Source organism: Mesocricetus auratus, unplaced genomic scaffold (assembly GCF_017639785.1).
Source record: "Mesocricetus auratus isolate SY011 unplaced genomic scaffold, BCM_Maur_2.0 Super-Scaffold_100007, whole genome shotgun sequence".
Taxonomy (NCBI): Eukaryota; Metazoa; Chordata; class Mammalia; order Rodentia; family Cricetidae; genus Mesocricetus; species Mesocricetus auratus.
Genome location: NW_024429191.1, coordinates 25,907,116 through 25,932,206, shown reverse-complemented (window position 1 = coordinate 25,932,206; position 25,091 = coordinate 25,907,116). Strand labels below are relative to the sequence as shown.

At 47.3% G+C, this 25,091-nt stretch overlaps 2 protein-coding genes across 4 annotated transcripts in view; one reads left to right on the top strand and one right to left on the bottom strand.

Annotated features, from left to right (window-relative positions):
• Positions 1-3,665: 3,665 nt before the first annotated feature.
• Nipal4 (NIPA like domain containing 4) lies at positions 3,666-21,985 on the top strand. 2 transcript variants are annotated; one of them, XM_005071902.4, is made up of 6 exons: positions 3,666-3,957; positions 8,983-9,222; positions 12,232-12,288; positions 14,310-14,400; positions 17,412-17,572; positions 18,041-21,985. In XM_005071902.4, exons 1-6 carry the CDS (start codon positions 3,915-3,917, stop codon positions 18,667-18,669), a joined length of 1,221 nt encoding a protein of 406 aa, XP_005071959.1. In that variant the 5' UTR covers positions 3,666-3,914; the 3' UTR covers positions 18,670-21,985. The 2 variants fall into 2 exon arrangements, with proteins under 2 accessions (XP_005071959.1, XP_040604424.1); XM_040748490.1 differs by lacking the exon at positions 3,666-3,957 and adding an exon at positions 7,166-7,311.
• Adam19 (ADAM metallopeptidase domain 19) overlaps positions 21,359-25,091 on the bottom strand; it is an 82,768-nt gene continuing 79,035 nt past the window's right edge. For both annotated transcript variants that reach the window (XM_005071903.4, XM_021228288.2), the window contains one exon: positions 21,359-25,091. In XM_005071903.4, coding sequence (XP_005071960.1) covers positions 25,038-25,091 — 54 coding nt within the window. In that variant the 3' untranslated portion in view covers positions 21,359-25,037.

Genomic DNA, 25,091 nt, shown 5'->3' with positions numbered 1-25,091 from the left:
ATAAAACATCAAAAGAAATACGGAAATAGGAAAATGAATTGAATACTTATTATTCTCATTTCAATGTATCCCCCACGTTATCATTTCATTTGTTCTTTGAAATCCTTGTGGTTCTTAATTACAAGGTAATTTTGGCAGTTTATCTGGGGATGTTTGGGGTTATCAAAACCAGGGGCAGGAGGGGGCAACGTGAAGCATGTTCTTGGTAACCTGACAGTCGAGGCCAGATCTTGCTAAACAACACAGGAAAGACCCCTACATCAGAGGATTGTCTTGTCCAAACACTAAACAGAAGACGCTGGTTGATACTTGTAACAAATCCCTGTTTGGATTGGAAGCTTGTCAAGGGCTCATTAGGCACACGTGGCCTGTGGCTACCACATTTGTCTGTGCAGATCTTTAGTGTCAACACTTGGGCTTGAGCTTTAAAAAGTCAAGGATTTAGAAGATGTAGTTTTAACAAATTGGTTTCCTGCCCATCCTTAAATAGCTGGCCAAAAGATTTCTGGCTAGTTCACCATGGCTGCCTAAGAACAGAGCCCATCTGTCCCTGGCTGGTTAGACCCTTTCAAAGCACCCACCCGCCCCAAGGAGACCAAGCCTGGGTCAAACAGTGAGCCTTGTTGTTCTTGGCGGGGGAGACAATGCTGCAGGCCCTGCTACCTGCCTGACAGAGCCATTGTGGCTCCAGCAGAAAAGGGCTTTGTCAGGATGGCAGCCGAGGAGCCCACAGTTCAATAGGGCCTTTTATGTGTGCCCCGATAAGATGCCCTGATGCCAGGCTTGAGAGGCCCTGCCCCCTCCTGGAGCAGATGGGGAGCCTGAGGCCCTGACAGGGTATGGAAGGCCCTGCTATAGGTCTTAGTCCTCTCTCCTTCCAAGTGCAGCTTAAAAGACAAACTTTACCAATTCTGGGAATCCCTGACCCAGCTCAGGACAGACTCAGTATGCCTGCTACCCCAGGAAAAGGACATCTAGCCAGGACCCTCAGACATAGTAGCTCCTCGGATGACAAATCCAGATAAAAATAAATGTATTGGAGAATACCTCTCTCTCTCCCTCTCTCTCTCTCTCTCTCCCTCCCTCCCTCCCTTCCTCCCTCTCTTCCCCTCTCTCTCCCTCCCTTCCTCCCTCCCCCCCCCGTCTTCACATCTGGGTACAGCTATGGCAAGAATAATTTAAATATACTCTGTTGTGCTTTCACAAGGCTACTAAGAAAAGTCACCAGATCTTGTTTTCTTAGTATAAATTTCCCAACACACACACACCAGTGTGGAGTGGGCATATTAATTAGTTTGGTTGTGGTAATCTTCATAATGTATGCACATCTCAAATCATCACACTGCATTCCTTAAATATGTGCAATTTGGGTCTGTCTGGGTGGGTAAAGTTTGCTAGTCAAGCATGAGCACTTGAGTGAGTATCCACAGCACCCACATACAAATGCTATGTCCCAAGCCTGGCACTGGTGGGAGGAGGGAAGAGCAGAGATGGGCGGATTCCTGGGAGCCTACTGGCTAGTCAGTTTCAACAGAAACAGTGAGCTCCAGGTCCAGGGAGCAACTCCGGCTAAAAGAAGTAAGATAGGTTGGGGACTGATCGAAGAAGACACCCCAAGCTGACCTCCAGCCTCCTGAATGAGTGAGAGCATCCACACACAAATGTACACACACTTACGCTCTGTACATGTACACACATGAAGTTCTCGTTTGTCAGTAATGCCTCAACACAACTGGAAGAAATTTCAAAGTCTAGCCAGAGGGAAACCATTTGCACACGCTTGCCTCTGTCCTTAGAACACAGGTGATTGAGTCCGAACGTGAGGAGGGTTTGGGGCTGTGCCATGGCCAGAGTTCCTGCCCTTGTGTACTGCAGAAATGCCGAAGTACAAGGTAAGAGGCATTCTCGTGTCAGTTCCTCCCTCTGGGGTAGCACGATCAGATCAATTGATAGTTTTCCACCTAGCCAGTTATTCCAGTTTCTTGTTCAGTGCTCTGATTCACATTTAGTCGTAAAGCTGCTCGGCTCCTTTGGACTGTGGTCTCACACACATGCGGTGAGAGGCAGCGCACGGGCTTCCGTGTGCTGTTCTTTCTGCAACGCCTGAGAGTACCCCTTCTCCCCCAACCTCTGCCTGTCCATCCCATGGCAATTCACACACAGAGAAAGCACAAACACGAAGCTGAGTGACTGAACCACAAAGCAAGTGACTAACCCAAAACACTAGAGGAAGCCAGGTGCTGAGAGAAACCACCCCTCAGTGCCCAGATGCCAAGCCAGAAGCAAGATGAGCAGGGGAGGGGTGCCTATAAGGACCAGGCTTGAGAGCCCAGTAGGCTCTGTAGTCATCTCACACTTCACATGGACTAGAAAGGGAGCCTACCTCATCAGAAACTTGATGAGGTAAAGCCTGTAGACACTGTGTCCAGAGATGATCCCACAGCCAGAGCTGACCTTTTGTCCCATTCATGTGTAGATGTTCATTTCCGTCTCGAGGGCCACCTGAGTTCCAGGACAAGTCACTTGCTCACCTTGCCTCGGTGTGCTCTCTGTAGATAATAAAGGTATGTACCCCATAGGGTCATCATGGGGATCAAGAGACTTAGAACTCGGCCTTGCGGCAAGCACTTCACAATGTCTTCATTATTCAGGTCAGGGTTTCACTGTGACCCACAGAATCAGTCTCATTTGTGGTCTTGTCTTTATAATCATCACCACCATCATCATCACCATTATAATAGTCGTGTTGCGGTATTCTGCCGGGCTGGCGAGATGGCTCAGTGAGTAAGAGCACAAGTCTGGTATCATGAACTGGATCCCAGGGACATGGTAGAAAAATAAAGATCTCTCAAGAGCTGTCTGTCCTCTAACTTTCCCATGAGTGTCGGGGCACGTACACTCACTCACACACACACACACACACACACACACTCACACAAACGCACACACATACTTAAATATTTAAGGTATACAAATACGATGATTTTATATGTACATATGTTACGAAATGAGCACCATAAACAAGCTAATATACACATGCATTCCATATATATGTATTAGTACACACATATACATTCCATAATAATTTTATGTATGTATATATATACACTCCACCACTCTCACATATTATGTAATCACAACTTTTATTATGTAAACATGTATATTTATGTAATTTGATTGTATACTATAAAATTTATAAATAATGATTTTGGAAAGCATCTGCTTCTAAATGATTGGTCTTAATTAATGTCTCCCAGAACTATATAAGAAAAGAATAGCCTGATTCATTTGGACCGCCAATCACTTCATTTCCCCGGCTCCATTCATCCTACCAGTCCCTGGCCATCCATTCACGAGACACAAATATGTATTGAACATTTAAGGGCATCTACTCTGCTCCCATCACCCACAGTGCCCAGCACCGATCAGACCTGTAAGTTATGTGATGAGGGTAAAGGAAAGAGGGAAGAACCAGGTTCTCAGACCTTTCCTTGACACTTCTACTCCCAAAGTGGCTTCCTCTGCGCCATCCGGGAGAGCATTGACTCTGCAACTGAGGGAACTAGATGTGGGTGCTGGCATCCCGGAAAGGCGCGCCCGGGGGACCCGCCCCCTCTCTCTCTCCTTCCCCTGGCACCGGCCGGCGACTCCGTGGCTGGCACCCAGCTGCAGTCGCACCCTGGAAGGGCACGGGCTCCTGCCCCAGTGTTGATTCCCCAGCGCCTGGTGTTGCCCAAGGCGCAGGGTGACTCCTCCCCGGGGACCCTCCCCTCTGGGGCGCGTCACTCTGTCACTCTCCCCACCCCTGGGTCCGGACCCCAACTGCTTCCCTCGCCCGCCCGAGCCAAGCTGGGACAAGTAGCGGCCACCTGCTGGGGAGCCGCGGACCTCGGGCGAGGTCTGCCCAGGTCTCCATGGAGTTGCGGGTCGCCAACGCCTACGGCAGCTGCGAGAACGGTGCGTGTGGCGGTAAGGGGACCTGGGTGGGCGCTGCGCTTCTTACCTTGTTCCCACCACTCTCAGCAACTTCGCCTCACTTGATGGGGGCACAAGCTAGGGGGTGGTGGTCAGCATCAGTTTCCTACCCGGTTCCCAAACTGTCCTGAAGATTCGGGTCTGGTGGAGATGTCACCTCCCCAGCGGCAGCTGCAGGGGACTGAGGAAGACTGACTGAGAGGGGGAAAACAGAGCGCACTGGGACAGGTGGCTTGCCTAAGGGGTAGCGCAGAGGGCTCAGGGGTAGTGTTGGGTCGCTGCAGGTACCTGCCCACGTGTCTTTCCATCACCCAAAGCAAAGAATAGAGGAGCAGAGAAGTTCCCCATCCCCAAATCCACACGACACTCTTTGGAAAGGAAGAGAAATGCTCAGAAAAGACCCTTGGTTTTCTGGAGCATTCTTAACTTCCCTAAACTGTCCCATTTAATCCCAGAAGCAAACTCTAATAAGCAGGCAATTTTTTTGTTGTTGTTGTACTTGGACAAAGTCTTGCTAAATTGTCCCGAACAGTTTCAAATGTATGATCCTCCTGCCTCAGGTCCATCTCTGCCAGGGAGTACAAGTGTGTGGCACCGGGTCTAGATTTTATTTCAAAATTTATTTATTACTACTGTGCATGTGTATGTGCATGCCTGTGTGTGTCTGAGTATGAATGGGCACACACGAGTGTGTGTGTGTGTGTGATGTGCATGATGTGTATTTATGGACGTGAGTGCTGTATTGAGGATGTGGGGGGTACAGGACAACTTTGTGATGTGAGTTCTCTCCTCTTACCTTCATGTAAATTCCAGGACTCAAGATCAAAGGGCTTCACCCAAGGCACCATCTCCCCAGCCCTAAGCCTAGGCTTGTAAAACTTTTGTCATTTTCCTTTTCTGTTCTTTTCCTTTGAATTCTTTTCTCTTTCTCCTTTCTTTTTTGCAATGTTGGAAATTAAATTCAGGATCTTATACATGCTGGGAAAACAATGTAACACTGGCCTTCATCCCCAGGGTGTGAGGTTACAATTTCACTGTCTATTCTAGAGATAGGGAAACAGAGGCTCTGTCAGGGCTAATAATTTGCTCCAGGTAGCATAGTGGGGAATGTGAATCACCTCTCTGATTCAGACTCCTGAACCTACACTGCTATTGTTCTCTGTTCCATCTGGAACTCCTGTCTAGGGGAGTGCAGCCTGTGTGGTGTTCCGAGGTCCCTAATGAGGTCCCTTCTTCAGCAAAGCCAGCTCTGAGGTGTTGACTGACCTTAATCTCCTCAGCAACCAGGCAGGCCATTTTAAACTTCACCTCTTAATCCAAGGTAGCAGGCTTCCTTAGTTCTAGAACATTCTACTGAAAAAGATAAAGATCATCAGCTTGGCACCCCTTTTCCAGATTGCATCCCCTCTAAATTGGGTTCCCTTTGATCGACAGCTCTCTCTATCCCGTCACTGTACTGGGAGAATTTGACTTAGTGGGAGCTGCAGAGCTGGGGGGCGGGGTGGGGGCTTTCTGCGCTGAAGCGAGCCCTCTGGCTCCACCCACTAGCTGAGACCTGAAGAAGCAGGGGAAAGGTGAGAAGCAGACTCTGGCTTTCTGCCTGCATTTCCTGGGCTCTTGGGCAAGGATGCACCGAGCTGGTGGAACAGGAGGGAGCTGTGCAGAACCAGTCTGGCTAGGCCTCAAGATGATGACTTCTTGTCTCACCATCCCATGGTGGAAAGACAGATGTGTCACAGCGAAAGACACCCAGATATCCCCTGGGAGACTTCAGTCCCCAATCCAGCAAATCTATTCTCTTCATGGGACCTCAGTTTCCCCCAAGAATACAAATGGATTAGGTCAGCTGCTTGGGGTTTTTGTTGTTTTCTGCTCTATTACTTTTTTACTTAGCACACAAAATAGTGGGTTTTGCTAAGACAATTTGATGCACATACATAATTGTGTCTTACTCATATTTGCTCCCCCTCAACTTTCTGCTGCCCTTCCTACCTCTCACTATTTTTTAATGAATGACTCCTTTTCCCCATCTGGTACCTGGGTTGGAACCTACAGACTTGCATCTCCCAGGCAACTACTCTACCTTTGAGATACACCTGCTACTGAGCTACATAGACCCCCTGGATTTTCTTTTCTTTTTTGTTTTTGTTTTTAGAGGAAGGGTTTCTATGTGGCTTTGGAGGCTGTCCTGGAACTAGTTCTTGTAGACCAGGTTGGTCTCGATCTCACAGAGATTGCCCTGCCAGTGCTAGAATTAAAGGCCTGCGACACCACTGCCCGGCCTCCCTGGGTTTTCTAAAGGGCTCTTCTACGCATTCTCCACTGCTCTGGGTCAAGTTCAAAAGGTCAATTTTGTCCTTATTCTGCTCAACCCAGATGCTATTCTGATGCATGTGTGCCAAATTTCAAGCTCCCTGGCCTTAGATCTGGGGTCAGCTTGGTCTAAGAGAGGTCTGGCCTGGGCTTAGGTCCTTGGCACTAGGGTCTAGGCCTTTTCTGGAGAGATCAGAAGCTAAAACACCTACAAAGGGCAATAGCAAGCAAGAATTGTGGGAGCAGGGTAAACTGAGGAATCTCAGGGGCATGTCTTCTGAGACCGACCCAGCTGCTGCCTCCAAGGCTGGCATAACCAGATAGATAAACTCATCTTCTGAGCTTCAAGTGCAACCCCCACTCTGAATGTTCCTGGGAAAGCTCCCCATTTTTGACTGTTTGCATCAGGTTTTTGTGTTAACACAGAGGACACAATGAAGGTGGATCCCGCACATTCCTGCCCCATGGGGAAGGCTGTTTATCAGAGAGGGTGGAGTGGTCCTGAGCAGAGACTCAGTCATCAGGTGTGGATGGATCTACTTCTGGCTTCACCTTATTACAGGTCAGATGAGATCAGGTGTGTTCAGGATGGAATGGTCCTAGACACATCTTTATTACAGATAACCCTTTAGGAAGGTAGTTGAACGCAAATTCTCCTACTGAGGGCCTAGAAATGGTCGTTGTGACTGTTTAACTGAGTGGTTGTTAAGAGTCCTCAAGGAAAACTCTAGAACAGGAGCCATGTACATGGTAGCACTGGTACAGTCTTGGTTATGCTTTCTTATGTTTCACTGGATTTGTGTAGCTTTGTGTTTCACTGAGGGTCTGCCCTTTGTTCCCCAAACTGTCCTTGGTGTTTGTGCTAGGAGGACAGACAATTCGGGGCCTGGCTCTGGGCCTTAAGGAAAGAATCAGACAAGAAAAGCAAATGGCAGACAGTTCTTCATGGGATGGCAGAGCACCAATCCAGTTATGCCCAGAAAGAGTCCCCAGCCACTGACCCAAACACCGCACATCTCAGAAGTAAGTCCTAGGATGATGAGGTCCCATCCACAGAAAGCTCACTCCTCAGTTGCCCCGAGGCTGACCCAAGTCTGGGTGGACTATCTGCCTGGTGACGTCCCTCCTCTACCTAGTGTTGGTTTTAAAGTGAAGAGGCCCCAAGTGAGCTTTATGAGTTATTGGAGAGTCACAATCCCAGGGGCTGAGAGGGGATGGATACTGAATGGATGCAGTGGTGGGGCCCTCCCCAGTGTGGGAGGTGCCAGTACCAAAGGGTGGAATTCTGAAACCCAGACCATCCGTGTGTTAGTCAAGGCTTCCTAGAGGGACAGTTCTTACAGAATGAGTACATATTAAAAGAGTGTGTTAAATCAGCATATGTTGCAGTAGTAACAACAGTTGAAAACAGAATATTTCCTTGGTCCTCAAGGCTGGGTAACTCAGAATTTGGGGTAGTCCCACACTGGAGAGCCCACGAATCTGCTAGCTGCTCCGTCCATGAGGCTGGGGGGCTTAGCAGTCTCTATCTGCTGCTAAAATCCCAGAGGTTCCTGGAGGACAGCTGGTTCTCAGTGGATGGCAGAGTCCTATACATGAGCATTCTGTCATCAGGAAAGCGTCTATGTCTGTATACGTCTTTAGTTATGCCTAAAGTGGGTGTGGTTAGCCGTGTGGTAAACCACCCTTTTATTACCTCATCTGTATGCGCCTCTAATAAGTCACATGGCTAATGGTGGAGTACTGTTTCCTCCTACAATTCCCCTTTTAGTCTAAAAAGGATATTTAAACTTAAAACAACTAACTTGTGTCAATGAACAAAATGTATCAAACATCTATCCCATCTAAACCTAAACTTATCTGAAAGAAACACCCAAGTCTGAACACCTCCTTCCAATCCCAACTCTAAAATAATTGAAAACTAACACTAACAGGTGTAAACTATCTTATAATATCAATAGTAGGGAGAGGGGGCGTGGAATTAGGCCTGGCTAGTGACGTAGTTCACTGCCTACATCCGTTTACATCTTTAGTCATGCCTAAAGTGGGTGTGGTTAGCAGTGTGGTAAACGCCCTTTTATTACCCCATCTATATGCACCTCTAATAAGTCACATGGCTAATGGCGGAGTACTGTTTCCTCCTACAGGAAAGGAAACAGTAAATTAACCCCAGACGAGAGGGAAGGAAGAGTGAGCAAAAGGGGAATAGTCTTCCCGCTGTTGTACCCTTTCCACCTGAGGGTGCCGCCCACATTTGGTGTGGGTTTCTTACATCAGTTAAGACAATCAGGACAAGCCCTCAGATGAGTTTCCCTGCTCAGGTGATGGGGATTCACAGCAAGCTGACATTCAAACCAACCTCACAGTCTGCACATCCTTGAACAAGTACTGCACCCTCATGGACTCCATTTCCTTGTCTGTGGAATGGGAGTTAGAGAAGTTGCCTATTTGACAGGAGGTCCAACAATTTGATAGGTCCATGCAGATGAAGTCCTTAGTGAGAAAACAGCTAACAGCATAGAGAATTGGAAGTAGTCTGGTTTTGGCTGAGGTTTGGTGTGTGGGTGGAGCCATGGAGCAATAGAAACATGAAATCAAGGTCAGCGTCAATTCCAGCATATCTGAACTGCGGTCCAGCATATTGGAACCACGCCCACGTCCTCAGCCTGACTCTCAGCATACTTCTCCCTCTAGGTTCCATAGTCAGCCTCTACTGTGCCTCCCAAGAGGTCCTCTGTCAGATTGTCAGAGGCATCAGCCCTGAAGAGCCCAACAATGCCACCTTGATCACCTGGCAAGAGAGGGTCAGGAAGAGGTATGGCTTCTACATCGGTGTGGGCCTCGCCTTCCTCTCCTGCCTCCTCATCGGCAGCAGTGTCATCCTTAAGAAGAAAGGTCTCATACGACTTGTGGCCACAGGGGCCACCAGGGCAGGTAGGCTCCTTGGGCAGGAGGGGATCGACAAGGGGCAGCTAAGTCCTTTGTGGATGACTTCCGTTCACAGGGACCCAGGCTACAAGCTGAGAATGGGGCCTCAGGTGGGCACCAGAGGCTCATTGTCAACCCTACTAAGAATTACTACTGCCAGTATCTGGAAGCCTTCCTTTACAATCCAGTATTTCCTGAGAATCCCATGATGTACACATTAGAATAAAAACACAGCAAAGCCTCAAGATGGAGAATCAGGCACTCCAAACTTAACTCAGCTTGGATTCTTTTGTTTGTTTGTGTTTATTTTTGTTTTTTGAGACAGAGTTTCTCTGTGTAACAGCCCTAGCTGTCCTGAAACCAGCTCTGTAGACCAGGCTGGCCTCAAACTCACAGAGCTCTCTCTGACTCTGCCTCCCATGTGTTGGAATTAAAGATGTGCACCACCACCGCCCAGCTCAGCTTGGATTCTTACCAGCCTGTCCCGCAGAAAAAGTCACAACTTCTCCTGTGAAATTGGACCAGAAAAGCCTCATTCCACACCATGTCATACCCTCAGGTGCCCTACACATGGCACCGAACTGAGGCACGGGCACTGAGTCTTGCTGGTTTGGAAGACTGAATGTGATACACCGAAATAGTCCTCAGGAAATGACATCACATGTAAAGGAATTCACATCATTGATTGCTTGCCTGCCATGTGCCAGATGCAGTGTAAAACCTGGGGACACAGGGTCCCTGCAGTACAACCGTCAAGTGGGAGAGACAGACAGCCAACACAAAAATCCTTCCACGGTGTGCTGAGTGCCTTCACGGGGAATATACAGGTTGCTACAAGAGTATTTTCTGCAGGTGGCTACAGGAATATGTAGAAGTATGTAAAGCTCAGATCCAGTGCAGAAGGGAAGTTTTCTATAAAACTCGATTCTTATACTGAGGCCTGAATGATAAGGCGGTAGTAGGGAAAGGAGAAGAGGACGATTCAGTGTCAGGAGCAGAGAGTACCAAGGCTAAGAGGTGAGCCTGAGCCCCATGCAGGATGAGCAGAGAGTGCAGAGGCAGGTGAGCTCAACAAAGACAGCTCACCAAGGGTCATGGAAACTGCACTGCAGAGTTTGAGTGTGAGTATTAAGTTACTCACTGGTGTTTTAGGCAGGGGAGTGACAATCCCATTTATGATTTGAAAAGGGTCCGTGTTGCTAGGTAGAGAGCGGATTAGAGCCTCAGAGATGAACCACTGAATTGAGTGAGAGGAGAAAGTAGGGCGCTGGAGACAGAGACACATGGTAGATTCCAGAGATAGTTTGGGAAGGTGGAACTCACCGGCTTTGATGTTTTTGATGTGTCCTGGCTCCCAGGGGAAGGCAGAGGAAAGTCAACGATGACTCAGGTTTCTGACTGAGCAACTGGGAAGAGGTGGATGGTGCCATGTTCTGCAATGAATACAGAGAGAAAAACTGGTTTTGGGAAGATGGCGTGTTCAAGTTTGGACCTGTTCATTGCCTGGCTCTCCCAGGAGACTCTGTGCTTTGGAGACAGACCATTACAATTACAATTCTGGTTTCTTAACTGTTGTCTGTCCTAGTTTTCATCTATTTCTGTGATAAAACACTATGGGCAAAGCAACTTTAGGAGGAAAGAGTCCATTGTGAAGGGAAGTTGGGGCAGGAACCTGGAAGCAGGAACAGAAACAGAGGCCATGGTGACTGGTTGCTTACTGGCTTGTTCCTCATGGCTAGCTCAGCCTGATTTTGGGAGAGGGGTGTTATTTGTTTGTCTGTTTGTTTTTCTGAGATAGGATTTCTCTATGTAGTAGCCCTGGCCATCATGGAACTAGCTTTGTAGACTAGACTGGTCCAGTCTGCTTTTTTTTTATACAACCCAGGACTACCTTCCCAGGGGCAGTATCAGCTACAGTGGGTCAGATCCCCACATACAATACCAGTAAGGAAAATGCTCCATAGACTTGCCTACAGGCCAATCTTGTGGAAGCAATTCTATTCCTGAAGGTCCCTCTTCCCAGACTCCTCTAGTCTATCAAGTTGGCAAAACACTAACCAGCATACCATCCCAGCAGGGATGGAGACAGAAGGATCATGAGGTCAAAGCCAGTTTAGGTTACATAGTCAATTCCAAATGGGATATCTCCAACTTACTTAGTGAGATCCCTCTTTAATGCCAAAAACTAAGCAGATCATCTGCAATTACAAGTGATAAGAATCATGAAGAATTATTTCAAGGGAGAAATAATAGAAATCAGAGGCCAGACTAGGCACCTAGGGGAAGCAGTAGAGACCTACAGATTGGGTATGAATTCAAGCAAACACTAAAGGAGAGATTCTGCACTCAGGGAGAAACTTGGGGCAGGAAAGAGCTAATCATTCTTAAAGAATATGAAGAGTGCAGCAGGGGTGTTTGCAGAGGTGGGCAGGGTCAAGCCTGTTTCCATAAGGATTGGGGCATTATCTCAAGAGTAAGTGGAAGACACTGGGCAGCTGTACATAGAAAAGCCATATAATCTGATTTGTATTTTTCAAAACCACTGACTGTCATAAAGGAAACAATTTGCTATGGGGATTAGTGTGGAGTCACAGTAACTCCGTAACAAAGCCATTGCTTTCTTCTGGCCAGACATGATGGAGTAGGAGGTTGACATTGCTGTACTTTTTGGTGACAGAATTATCCATGCAGACTAGATTCAGAAGAAGAGGAGAGAAGGGCCTCTGGTTTCTGGAAGTGTCATTTCCAGAGTTTCATTTAACAAGTTGCAGGGGTATAATGAATGTCAAGAGTCACATTTAGGGCAGATATCGGAGTATCCGTAAAAAATCAGAGATGCCAAGTGAGTAGTTTTGATGCACAGCTGAACTCAGAAGACAAGTCAAGCCACAGACACAAAAGAGGGCAACTGTATATAGATGCTAAGAAGCAAGTCCTGGGGGACAGTTAAGGGAAAAAAGCAGAACCCCACAAAGTGTCACTAACTTCTAACTTCGTGTCTATTTCCTTCTATAGTGAATGGAGGCTATGGCTACCTGAAGGACCCGATGTGGTGGGCTGGATTTGCTACCAGTAAGTAGCTTCTTTTACTATTAAGAAGAGGGATCTACTGACAGCTGGGATGGAGGTGAAGGGAAGGGCAGATGGAGCAGTTATATCTCCATTATAGACACTGAGAGCCCAAGGCCAACTTCCTTGGGAAAACCTTGTCCCTGCAGACATCTTATGTTGAGAGATCACTTTCTAAGCCCAAAGAAGGCCTCTTCTATGAAGATAATGATGCAGGGGCACAGCTTGGGATGTAACACTTGCCTAGCATGCACAAAACCCTGGGTTCAGTCCCAAGCACCACATAACAGAGGTGGTAGAACATGCCTATAATCACAGCACTCCAGAGGTGGAAGCAGAAGCAGAAGCTCAAGGCCACCCTCAGTTACACAACAAGTTCAAGGCCAGACTGGGATATAGAAAATCCTGTTTCCTTATATTTTTGAATGGCCACTGAAATACAGGGCCCTGGTAACACTGCTTTTTGGCCACAGCCTTGGCCTCTATCTGGTAGGCTTTGGGAACTTAGAGCAACTTACCTATATCGTGACAATTAAGAGTGTGACCCACTTGAACATGGCTCTTCTGAAGCTTTGCCTAGATATGTACACTCGCATATTGTCCCCACTGTGCACCTACCCTTTATGGCTATCAAAGCTTAACTTTTAAAGTATTATTATCACTGCTATCATCATCATCATCACCAGTGTGTGTATGCGGAGGATGTCAGGCATCTTCCTCTAAGGCTTTCATCCTTGGTTTTTGAATCAGGTTCTCTTACTGAACCTGAAGTTCAGTTCACCATTTCTGCTAGGCCAGTTGGCCAGTAAGCTTGCAGGATCTGTATATCTCCACCCCACCACACTGCAGCTACAGGCACACTCAGCAATGCCTGGATTTTATGCCCATTCTGAGGACTTGAACTCAGGTCCTCTTGCTTGTACAGCAAGTGCTCTTACCCACCAAACTATCTCCCTAGTCCAAAGTCTAATTCTTTTAGGTAGAAATTAACACTTCCTGTCAATAATCTTCCAGTTAGGTCGGTCCTTACCTTGGGCAGAGCTCTCCTGCTGACCATTTGCCTTCACACAGGAGGCCGTGGCTGCTCCCTACAGAAAAGAGATGGGGAAGGCTCTTGTAGACAAGGGCAGACTGGAAACTCGGATGGAAAGGGTGTCTGGCTGCCTGCTGATTCAGCCTTTTCTAGACCTCCTGTTGGTTCAGACTGTTGTCCCAGATATTCTTCCCCTGTGATAAAACACTGACCCAAAGCAACTCAAGAAGGAAAGGGTTTATGTGGTTATTGTCCATCATAGGCAGAAGACAATACAGGAACTTAGGGGCAGGAACTGAGGCAGAAGCCACAGAGGAGTGCTGCTTACTGGCTTGCTTCTCCTAGTATGCTCAGTTTGCTTTCTTATAAGCCCCAGGACCACTTGCCCAGGGGTGGCACGGCCCACAATAGCATGGGCTCTTGCACATCAGTCGTCAGACAGGAACTTTGGGCCAGTTTGACAGGGGACATTTTTTCAACTGAGGTTCCTTTGCTCACAGGACTCTAGCTTGTGTCAAGTTGGCAAAACAAAACAAAAACCTAGCCCACACAACTGTCCACAGTTCCCTTATGAAAGAGTAGTCCTTGAACCAAGCAGTACCCAGAGAATCCATAACTGTAATTGTTTCTTTATTTGATAACTCGCTTTCTAGAACTTCCCTTAAAGATAGAGATGAAAACATGAAAGCCTGTGAGACACACTTCAGTGTGGACTAAAAGCAAAAGGACATAAAAAAAAAAAACTATGGCAGCTGCACAGGTCACTGTGAGCTCAGGATTTTGGCCTTACCACCTTTACAGTGGGAGAACTCAAGAGTCTGGGTCTGACCTTATTTCCAGGCAGACAGCATATGGGTGGATCTTAAGGATTGCTGGTCTTGGATTTTAGGTACAGTTGAGCACTGACAGAAACCATCTCTGCCCAGATTCATCTGAAATGGATGTGGTGCCTTGGAGTCACACTGGCCTCTTTTCTCCTCTGATTTCCTAGTGTCCGCTGGAGAAGTTGCCAACTTTGGGGCCTATGCATTTGCACCCGCTACAGTTGTCACACCGCTGGGAGCACTGAGCGTCCTTATAAGGTCACTGTCCCCTCTTTTGCTGCCTCTGGTTCTTTCCTGTTTTTTTTGTTTTGTTGAGACCTGGATTTGCCAAATGGGGAGCAGCTACCTAGGACCCCAAACAGCCCAAGCTCTGGAAAAAGGGACATGCTGTCAAAAGCATTAGACCCCAGGACTATGGCTGCCATGGGCCTCAATTCTCCTCGATGAATTAAGAACATGAGCCTCAGTGTTCTTTTGTCTATAGTGTGTATGTCATGTATACACAACATGTATAGTTGTATATACAGACGCATGTACATATGTATACATGTACATGGAGGACAGAGATCAGAGTTCATTGTCTTTCTTAATTAGTCTCTACCTTATTTTTTTTAGACAATGTCTCTCACTGCTTGGAGCTCATCGATTGGTTAGGCTGACTGCCCAATAAGGTCAGGAATGCTCCAATCTCTGGACTCTCCAGGGTTAGGATTATAGGCACATATACCTGGCTTTTAGGTAGGTGCAGAGGATTTGAACTCAGCCCCTCATGCTTGCAGGGCAGGCACATTACCAACTGAGTCACAACACTACCCGAGTACTGATCTATACTCAAACCTCAGTAGTGATGAAACAAGAGGCAAGCCTCTTAGCCAAGGTGTAATTCATCCATATGTAAAACAGAATACTAATGATACACACCCAGAGAACTAAATGAGATAACAGGAAGAATGGATGTGGAACAAAATAGCTGCAAGTAACCATGGCTACAATAGACAGAGGAAAACTATGATAAAGCCATCTGAATGTAATCTGTGTACTAACTTACTTCATTCTTACATTTGTTCCTAAGACTCAGAGAGGTTAAGTACTTTGGCCAAGGTAACTTTCCAACAATTTCTACTTTATGATCTATTAGGTGGTAGACAAACCCCCTTCTTCCACTTGTATATGTCAGCATGAAGATCCTGTTGTCAAGTCAGGATCCACCCAATGCAGTGTAATCCCAGGACCCAGGAGTTAACAGCCGTGCTGTGCTATGTTGCCTCTCAGTAAAGACTTTGCAAACACTGGTTTTAAAAATTAGGGATCTTAGAGCCGGTGATGTAGCTGAGAGCAGGACACTCACCTGGTATGCCTGGGTTTGACTCCTAACATCCCAGAACAACCAGAAACAATAATACAGTAAAATAATTGATGCTAATCATTTGCACCTCTTATCACCCCCATCTTCTTAGGAGCTCTGACAAATCCTAGTCAACCACAGATAGCACCTATAATCTCTTCTGTATTGTTTTCTGCTTGATGACAATTTTGCAATGTTTACAGCTGTGAGACAAGTAGAATCCTCTCTCTCAGTGCACAACTGGCCTTGCTGCTATTACTGCTGAGTAGACATGCTTCCCAAATCTTATGTGTTTACAAATCCCCACTCCCCGGATGTTCTGAGAGGGATGGCATTCTCCACTGTTTGGTCCTGCCTGTGTAAATGCCATAAGAGTCTCTCAAATAGAACACCGTAGGTAAAACAGTTGGGGCTTGCATCTCATGGCTTGCTCAATTTGCTTCCCATGTGCCCCAGGACCACCTATCCAGGTATGGCCCTGCTCACTGTGACCTGAGCTGTTCCTCATCTATCATCAGTCAAGAAAATGGCCCACAAGCTTGCCCACAGGCCAAGACTTTTGGACACTACCTAGGTCCCCAGGCAGCCAATACATTTTTAATGTGAACTAATGCCGCCTTCCTAAAGCAAGTGAGCTCATGGTTCATTCCTAGCCAGCCCAGGCCCCTTTTTCTTCCCTCATCTAGAGGATCAGAAGGGAACAGAAATCATGTCACCAAGGAGCCAGAAGGATCTTGTTCAGTAAAAACTCTGAGAAGTATAAAGGCTTTCTTTAATGTAGAGGAAAACCCATCAGCTTTGCAATAAGATCAAAGTCCCGTTCAAAACCTGCTGTTGTCATTTACCAGTTAAAGGACTTGCTGAGTCATTTTAACTTCTACAAGCTCAGTTTTATCATCTGTAAATTGGGAGCAGTATATGTTAATTCACAGAGTTGTCAGATTAACTCTGACGCAGTACCTGTTAGGAAATACGTGCCCCAAGACATCTGTAATTATCATTGTGGTGGTTTATATTGGCATATGCAAGTGAAAGAGGAATAGATTCATTCTCTATGACCCTAGGAACAGAAATGTGGCAAGGAATAGAAAGTACCAGAAAATGCATTTCGGGTGAATAAGTGTGGCCCTGCAATGGACTAACTTGGCTTGTTCTCTACTGCCAGATGCATACAAGCCATGGTTGAAAAAGTCTCGTAGCAATACTACAGGACATTCAGTTGGTAGGGAGTCAGGCAAGAGTGGTTTGAAAGGCTCAAATAACCTGTCTTAGTTTGCTTTCTATTGCTGTGCTGAGACACCGTGACCAAAAGCAATTTAGGGAGGAAAGGGTTTATTGGGCTCACAAATTGCAGTCCATCATGGGGGAAAGCCAAGGCAGGAACTCAAGCCAGGAACTTAGAGACAGAAACTGAAGCAGGAGCCACATGGGAGCTTGCTCTTCCTGGCTTCATCAGTTTGCTTTCTTATACATCTCAGGACCACCTGCTCAAGAATGGTACCACCCACAGTGGTCTCTGATCACCCACATTCATCATCAGTCAAGGAAACACCCCACAGGCTTGTCAACAGACCAGTCTGATGGAGGCATTTGCTCAGCTGAGATCACTTCACAGATGACCCTACATTTGTCAAGTTGACAATAAACCAAGCAGGCTGCAACCCTTTGGTGTGTAAATGGTTTCCATTTCAAAAATAAAAGAGATCCACGTGTATTTCTGCTTCTCCAGCACACATTCCAACCCCCCTAGAAATACGTTTCTACTTTTGAAAGTTTGGGGTTGGATGGAAGGAATCTAGGAAGGCTTCTACAGAGAGGGGTGAGTTTTGAACTGTTGTCCCCCCTAAGTGTTTACTCATGTGTCTTTTGCGGGGGCTGGAATAGGCGCCTTCACTCAATCCCTTTCTCCCGTGCCCCGGTACAGTGCCATCTTCTCCTCATATTGCCTGGGCGAGAGCCTGAATCTGCTGGGGAAGCTGGGCTGTATCATCTGTGTGGCTGGCAGCACGGTGATGGTCATACATGCCCCCAAGGAGGAGAAGGTCACGACTGTTGTGGAGATGGCTTCTAAGATGAAAGACACAGGTAGGCTTCAAGCACTGGGCTTGCAGAAAACACTCCAGCATGAATTGTGTGTAGACCACCTAACTGAGCTCTGTCCATCTCTGTGCTGCCCCCTTGAGGAAAAGGTGAACAACAGGAAGGAAGTTAGGCAGTACCCTTTAGCCAGGCTTCCTGGATCAATGTAAAACATAGACAATTTATTGTTCATTGTGTGTGGAGCATTTCTCTAAATGCACACATTTTTATTATAAAAATTTTGTGTAATAATATGCATTATTTCATAAAACAGCTCTACAAGGAAAAACATCCCATTTTTGACCCTTTTTTTTTTAACAAGCGAGTAAACTAGGGTCTTAGAGTTTAATAACTTGCATGAGTTCTTAAGAAGTCTGAAGCTGAGACTAGAACCCACATGTGAGAGTGTAAATCTGGGCTCCTAGATACTGTGTGAATCCTTCACTGAATGGTTTATGTCCCTCCTTCCTGAAGGGTTCATCATATTTGCGGTCCTTCTAGTGGTGTCCTGCCTCATCCTCATCTTCATTGTTGCTCCACGTTATGGGCAAAGGAATATTCTCATTTACATCATCATCTGCTCTGTGATTGGATCCTTCTCCGTGACTGCCGTCAAGGGTCTGGGTGTCACTATCAGGAACTTCTTCCAGGGCTTACCAGTTGTTCGCCACCCCCTGCCCTACATCCTGTCCCTCATCCTGGGACTTTCCATCATCATTCAGGTCAATTTCCTCAACAGGGCACTGGATATTTTTAACACCTCCCTGGTCTTCCCCATCTACTACGTTTTCTTCACCACGGTGGTAGTGATCTCCTCCATCGTCCTCTTCAAGGAGTGGTATACCATGTCTGCTGTGGACATTGTGGGCACCCTGTCTGGCTTTGTCACCATCATCTTGGGTGTTTTCATGCTTCATGCTTTCAAAGATTTGGACATCAACCAAATCAGCTTGCCACACACACACAAAAACACAGCTCCAGCTCCTGCCCCAGAGCCCACCGTCATTAAACTAGAAGATAAGAATGTCCTTGTGGACAACATAGAACTTTCTAGCACACCATCACCACAACAGAAGCCCAAAGTATTTATGATCCATTCTTAAAGCCTGGAATGCACAAGTAAGAGGAGGTGCCCAATGTCCAGCCTGACCTCTCAAGTTCAAGACTACCAGGTTACTTTCAGTACATCTGTTGCCAAGGGCTATCCTTTTTTTTTGAGATATTCATTTATACCTCACTGCTGTTCCTAGAAGAAAAAATCCCTACCCAGTAAGGTGGCTGGCAGGACTTTCTAGGGATACAGCCTTGGTGACTAACTCCACTAGTATCTGTTGGAGCCAGCAAGACCCCAGAGCCTCTTCCTTCTGCTTCCTTCAGCACCATCTCTGTGTTGTTGGGGGAGAAGACAGAATTTGACCTGCTGAATGTAGCCCAGTTCAAGAACTGCCCTCAGATATTGGTCATCAGGAAATCCTTCAGACCAATTGGCCTGTCAAGCTGAACTTCTCAGCCCTCAGTCCAAGAATGGAGCTTGTGGAGGACTGCAGAGCAATCTGGGCCCCTCACCATCCCAAGGTGCACAGTAGGTGCCAGGTAGCCTGGTGTTTCCCGGAGATAGAAGCAAGATCCCAGCTGACCTTCTTACTGTGAAAGCCACCTGATGTCTCAGGGAAGTTTCAACTAGTCCATTCTCCAAGCACTCCAGCCTGGAGGTCATTTCTTGCTGTCCATGTCCCAAGCAGCACCACCATCCTTCCCTCTCTCTGTCCATTCCAAGGCACCAGTCATTGACACATGCACGCTGTAACCTTAGAATTCAGCAACCACAGGGGATGCCTCTTAGCCCAGACCTGATGGCCAAACTCCTAGCCTTCTCTAGGAAGAGAACATCATTGTGCTGTTACTCTGGAATATAGCAGAATGTGATTTCCATTGCATCAAGAAGTTGACCATAATACGGCTTGAGAAGGTAGAGGAGAGTGTGAGGTACAATGTCAAGATTGGCAGTATGGATTCATGGGCTCTCTGGAAACCTGGAAGTAACTTTTGGGCTGACTCTAAGACCCAGACAAGAACCCAGGCCCAAAAAGGTGTGAGACAATTTCTGAGCCATAGCTAGTCGGATTGGCTTTGAATCTCATTGAGAGTGTGGGATTGGCACAGCCTTGTTGGCCCAACTAGGACCGAGTTTGTCTCCACTGACATACTCGCTGCCCAAACTGGAAGCAGCATGCCAGGACTCCTCCACCATCACTTGCCCTGGGGGTCATCTTTGATGACCTCACATTTGGTCAGAGGCATGCATGTGACAGTAGATGAGGAGAGAATTGGGATCCTTTTCTTCCCAGCTTCTTCCGGCTGTGAAAGGAAGGACCACAAGAGAGTGAAATTAAGAGCCAGTCCATAGGAAAGTGATCTGTAGTGTGGGTAGAGTCCTGTCAATCTCCCTGCCTTTGCTGTCTTCACATCTGATCCCCTAAGTGCAACCACACCCACATCAAACCCTTTCTAGCCTTGGGCAAGCTCTTAGGGCAGATCAACACTATGGCCCCCTGGACCATCCATGGCCAATCCTCAGTACTTTAATGAATGTGGATTTCTGACTGTAACTGAAATCAATGCAACACATTGGATCTTGGGTGTGGCAGTAAGCTGAGGGTTCTGAGAGCCTGGGCTCTGGGGTCAAGAATAAAGACTTCAGAGTGTGTTTACTTGACAAATGTCTTGATCTTCCTTGAACGAGGAGCAAATTCACACCACTGGGTCCCTCTAATATGCTGGGAGGGCAGTCTCTGATCTCTGAAATTCCAAGCAAAGCCTTCCCATGTCTTTCACTTATCTGCCTTCACTCAAGTAGGGAAGGTTGCTGTTGGAATGGATGCTTTTGATGACCACACCTTAGTTAATGGTTTCTATTGCTGTGAAGAGACACCATGACCACGGCAACTTCTATAAGGAAAACATTTCATTGGGCTGGCTTATAGTTCAGGGGCTCAGTCCATTCTTGTCAGGGTGGGAAGCATGGTGGCCTGCAGACAGACATGGTGCTGGAGACGGAGGCAACAGCTCAACATCTGGATCCATAGGCAGCAGGAAGAGAGTGAGCCACTGGGCCTGAAACCTCAAAGTCTGTCCCCAGTGACGCACTTCCTCCAAGAAGGCCACACCTATTCCAATAAGGCCACACCTCCAATAATGCCAGTCCCTGAGTTTATGGGGGCCATTTTCATTCAGACCACCACAGCAACCCATATGAAGAAAAATAGTACAAAATATCTTACATGGGCTAATCCCTCAGTGAATATCCCTTCTTCCTGTATGATGGTGGGAGGCACCAGCAGTATGTGCTGTTTTCACACAAGCCCTGGGAATCTAAAGTGCACACAAACTGGCCCTCCTGAGCCTGCCCACGCAGCCCAAGAGACCCTCACTAAGTCTCCCCGTTTCATTCAAACACTCCCCCTAGTAAGGAGAGAGGACAGCAGAGTGTCTCAGCTGCCTTGTAAAGGCAATAGTGTAGAAGAATGTACTAGAATCTCAAGATCATTAAAGCCTTCGGTGACCCAAGATGTAATGAAGTCAGAGCATCTTCTGCACAGGAACAGCAAGCAACCCTCTCTCCTGGCCATGGGGAAATCTGGGGTTTCACTATGGCTCAGGTCATTGTCTCATGGGAAAAACCTGTGGCCTCTGGGGGACCTCTTTCTGAGAAGTATACGCCATGTGTCGTAAGTGGTCCAAGCAGTGTAATACTGAAACAGCACACACACAAAGAACTGTCCAAACAGCGACTGTTTTCAAATGACAATTTGTTTTAATTAAATACAAACAAAGGAGAAAAAAACAAAAACAAAAAGTAACAAAACAAGGCACCACGGCCCATTCAAGTATTTTGCATAGATGTACAAATATTGTAAACAATCAATAGGAGGACAAGAGAGGAGAGGACTATTTCCTGTGAACAATCTCCCAAATAAAAAGAAAATTCACATTTGCCCTGGATCCCAGACACAGGCATACATACACTCATACAAGCGGACACTGGGAGCATGATTTTGGGGTATTGGGCTTGGAGAGCCTCTAGTTGGCGTCCCTAGAGAAGGGTTACCTTTCCAGTTCGTGTTCCCTGGCTTGTGTGTAGAGTCCTTTGGGGGCTTTCATTACATGCATTTGACAAAATGACTAGCTTTAGAATGTGCCTCCAATTTTAAGAATGCAAGTCTCACACCTGCTTTGTCAAATAAGCAAATTAACTGAACCTAGGGGAGACACTGTGGAAAAGGGTTACTGCAGAGTGAGGGACTGTTGCATGGCAGAGGATATTCAGACCCTAAAATCTACAATGTCTTAAAACAGGGATAGGAAAGAGCTTTTCTCTTACAGGTGGAAGTCACCAAGGATAAAAGAAACAGAAAGCAAGCAGAAAGTTGCAACTTGGAAGGGATTAGAGACTTGAGGTTCACAGGTCAGAAATGGCTTTAGGGTTCTAAACTTGGCAGGCAGCTAATTTAGTTTCTCAGAACACTTATAGCCTGGGCTGGGGATGTATCTCAGTTGGTAGAGTGTTTGCATTGACATGCATGAAGATCCGGGTTTGAACCCAGGACCACATAAACCAAGTGTGGTGTCACATACATGCAGTGTAGTCTTAGCACTTGGGAAGAGGAGAGTTGAAGGCCAACCTGGGATACATGAGATCCTGTCTCAAACAACTTTGGTTTTGGAGACAGGGTTTCTCTGTGTGACCCTAGCTGTCCTGGAACTCACTTTGTAGACCAGGCTGGCCTTGAAGTCAGAGATCTGTCTGCCTCTGTTGGGACTAAAAGCGTGCACCATCACACTCAGCTACAAACTGAACTCTGAACTTCCCTCAGCCCAACAGAGCCTTGGTTCAGACCAACCCCAGTGTTCACAAATATCTCTACAGTGGCTGGGCACAGAGCAGCTATTTCCAGTCCTGTTCACTTTCTAGGCACAACAAAAAGCCTTTAGAGCCTTGGATACCCACAGACGGGGTAGGTTGACTGAAGTGTTCTGTTGTAACCACCCCCTCCTCTCCCTGTGGTAATATTCTCTTTCCCCTCCTAAGTAGTAAACAATCCTTTGGGACAAACTCTATCCTTGAAGTCTACATGTATGCATGGGTCACTTCATGGTGCAGAAGGGAAGGGGCTCCTACCTGTGGCAGCCTCCCCAACTTTTGGATGACAGGCAGGAATGAAGATGCAAATAGAGCAGCTGCCAACATCTCTACCAAACTAAACAAAATTTTGCCATCTTGCTATTCACAGTATAGTTTGATGGGATGGAGGTGGTACCAAAGCAATGAGAAGGGGGAAAAGGAAGTGATTACCAAAGAGCAAAGTAATGGGTCTTCTTCCGGTATGGGTCAAGGGACAAAAGGCTCACAAGACTCATGACGTTAATGTTGCTGTGGCACTGTCACTCAAGGCCACCTGCCTCCTGAGTTGAGGGAGAGAGCCTGCACAGCCCACAAGAACATCTAGGAAGTACAGGGTTGGGTTTAAGGGAAGTGGTGTGTTTCTAACTTTGTGTCAAAAGTCGGGTGTTTTTAGGATCCAGCCTGTAATCACTGGGCGTTCGGTGTAGCACATAAATGAAAAAACTGTAAGACTGCAGAAAAGGGACCTAGGCCCAAGTGACCTTCTGCATCACAGCTCAGGGAGACAGAGTGTGAACAGCACGGTCACCCCAAGGAGAAATGTGGAGAAACGTGGTTTCCTGAGATCTTTCTACCTCCCAGACATGCACCTCCCACTGTCTACAGTCCCAAGAGCACGAGGCTAGAGCTTACTCTGCAAAGAACGGTCAGGAGGCCTTGAGGCAGCAAATGGGAGTCAAAAGCCTGCCTCCTCCTCAGGGAGGTTTCCAAGAGCTAACAACTGCTTGCTGTAGTGGCGGGAAGGCCCCTAGAGGACCTTCTGACATGCTTGTCAGCACCTTTTTGGGGATGGAAAATGGCCTCTCAGAGGCCAACCCCAGCAATTATGTAGTAACTGCCCTCCTGAGCCCCAGGCAAGATGGGGTCCACCCAAGTCCCACCCTCACCTTCCCAGAGCTCTTCCCATGAGGATCATGTACAGGCAGTAACAGGAGAGAACCAATGGAGGTGTGCGGTAAGACCCTGGTTGAAGAGAGCTGGGGGCCCCCTGCCCTGATTTGATTTACCATGGCTCTGAGCCATGTTCCAAAGAGGCTGCCTATCTGTCCAGAGTCAACTGTCCCACCTCAGAGCTGACCACTAGAGAAGGGCTGGTGCCCCTGTGTATACTTTCCCAATAACTGGGCTTCCAAACATGTCTGTCCCCTCAGTATACCTGGAGAACTTCACCTAGAATGTAGGTCAGAAAAAAGGAGGATGCCCCTTTTCCTGCTTAAAGCCAAAAAAAACCAAAAACCAAAAAAACCACAAGTACATGCAAAGTGCTCTCTCTCTCTCTCTCTCTCTCTCTCTCTCTCTCTCTCTCTCTCTCTCTCTCTCTCTCTCTCTCATACACACACACACACACACACACACACACACACACACACACACACACCCAAGCTCACTCCGCTCAATGTTCTTGAGATCCAGTGCAGGAAGCCCAGTGGCCACCCCGTGAGGCAGGATCCTGATTTGTTGGTCACAGGCGTATGGTCACCAGCAAGTCAGGAGTGCTGTGGTGCACCATCAAAGCACCATAGGACAGAGAGGTTGGAAGAGAGGAGGAGGTGACACACGGAACAATGGGGATGCACAACGGGGGATTCTGAGAGTCTAGCAACCTTTGGCATCACGGCTCAGAGGGGACACAGGCTGACCACTCCCCACTGCTGTCTACACTGCCTACAAATAGTACCTGTCTGAGTCAGAGAGTGACCATGTAAATACGGGAATGTGGGGGGTGACAAGGGAGGGGAGCATGGCTTGTCACATGCAGCCATATAACCAGGAACAGGCACCTTAGCCAAGTCCTGGGGCCAGGAGGCAGCAGTGGCTTCCTCGGTCCCTAAAAGCTAAGAGACAGGTAAGACCCAACCTCTGTGTAGCCTGGGGATCCCAGAGAGAGGTCAGTCAACAGAAGCCCTCATGTGTACCTGCCAGAATGGGACCTGAGTGAATGCCTTCTCCAAGCTTGGCACAGGAGGAGGACCCCCCAGTTCGAGACTTCCCTGACCATCACTGGCAGCTCTGAGCTAGGCGGCCAAGGGAGAATCTTCCCCATCTTCCTCCATCTGCTTCCCTTTCCTACCAGAGCTGTATATTGCACAGGACAACATGCAGAAGCCGTCAGATGGAAGTTTCTCTGGGCCTCAGAGAAAACAGGCATTGGGACAAGGAAGGAGATTCTGGAGATGATGGGCTTCCAGGAGGTTGGAGAAGCTTCAAGGTGGCCGAGCAGACTTCTTTCTTCTGGACCTTACATGGCATCCAGAGTCTTCAAGGGAAACAAGAAACTTCTAGACAGTTCTAGATCTTGGAGCTAGTTACCCCTGCAGCCCTCTGTGATCTGTATTGGGGAAG

Excerpts from the sequence above, each read along its gene's own strand:
- Nipal4 (XM_040748490.1), top strand. The coding sequence starts at position 7,239 with ATGGCAGAGCACCAATCCAGTTATGCCCAGAAAGAGTCCCCAGCCACT. Across the intron at positions 9,223-12,231 it reads CACAGGGGCCACCAGGGCAG|TGAATGGAGGCTATGGCTAC; the intron begins GTAGGCTCCTTG and ends TTCCTTCTATAG. Across the intron at positions 12,289-14,309 it reads GTGGGCTGGATTTGCTACCA|TGTCCGCTGGAGAAGTTGCC; the intron begins GTAAGTAGCTTC and ends CTGATTTCCTAG.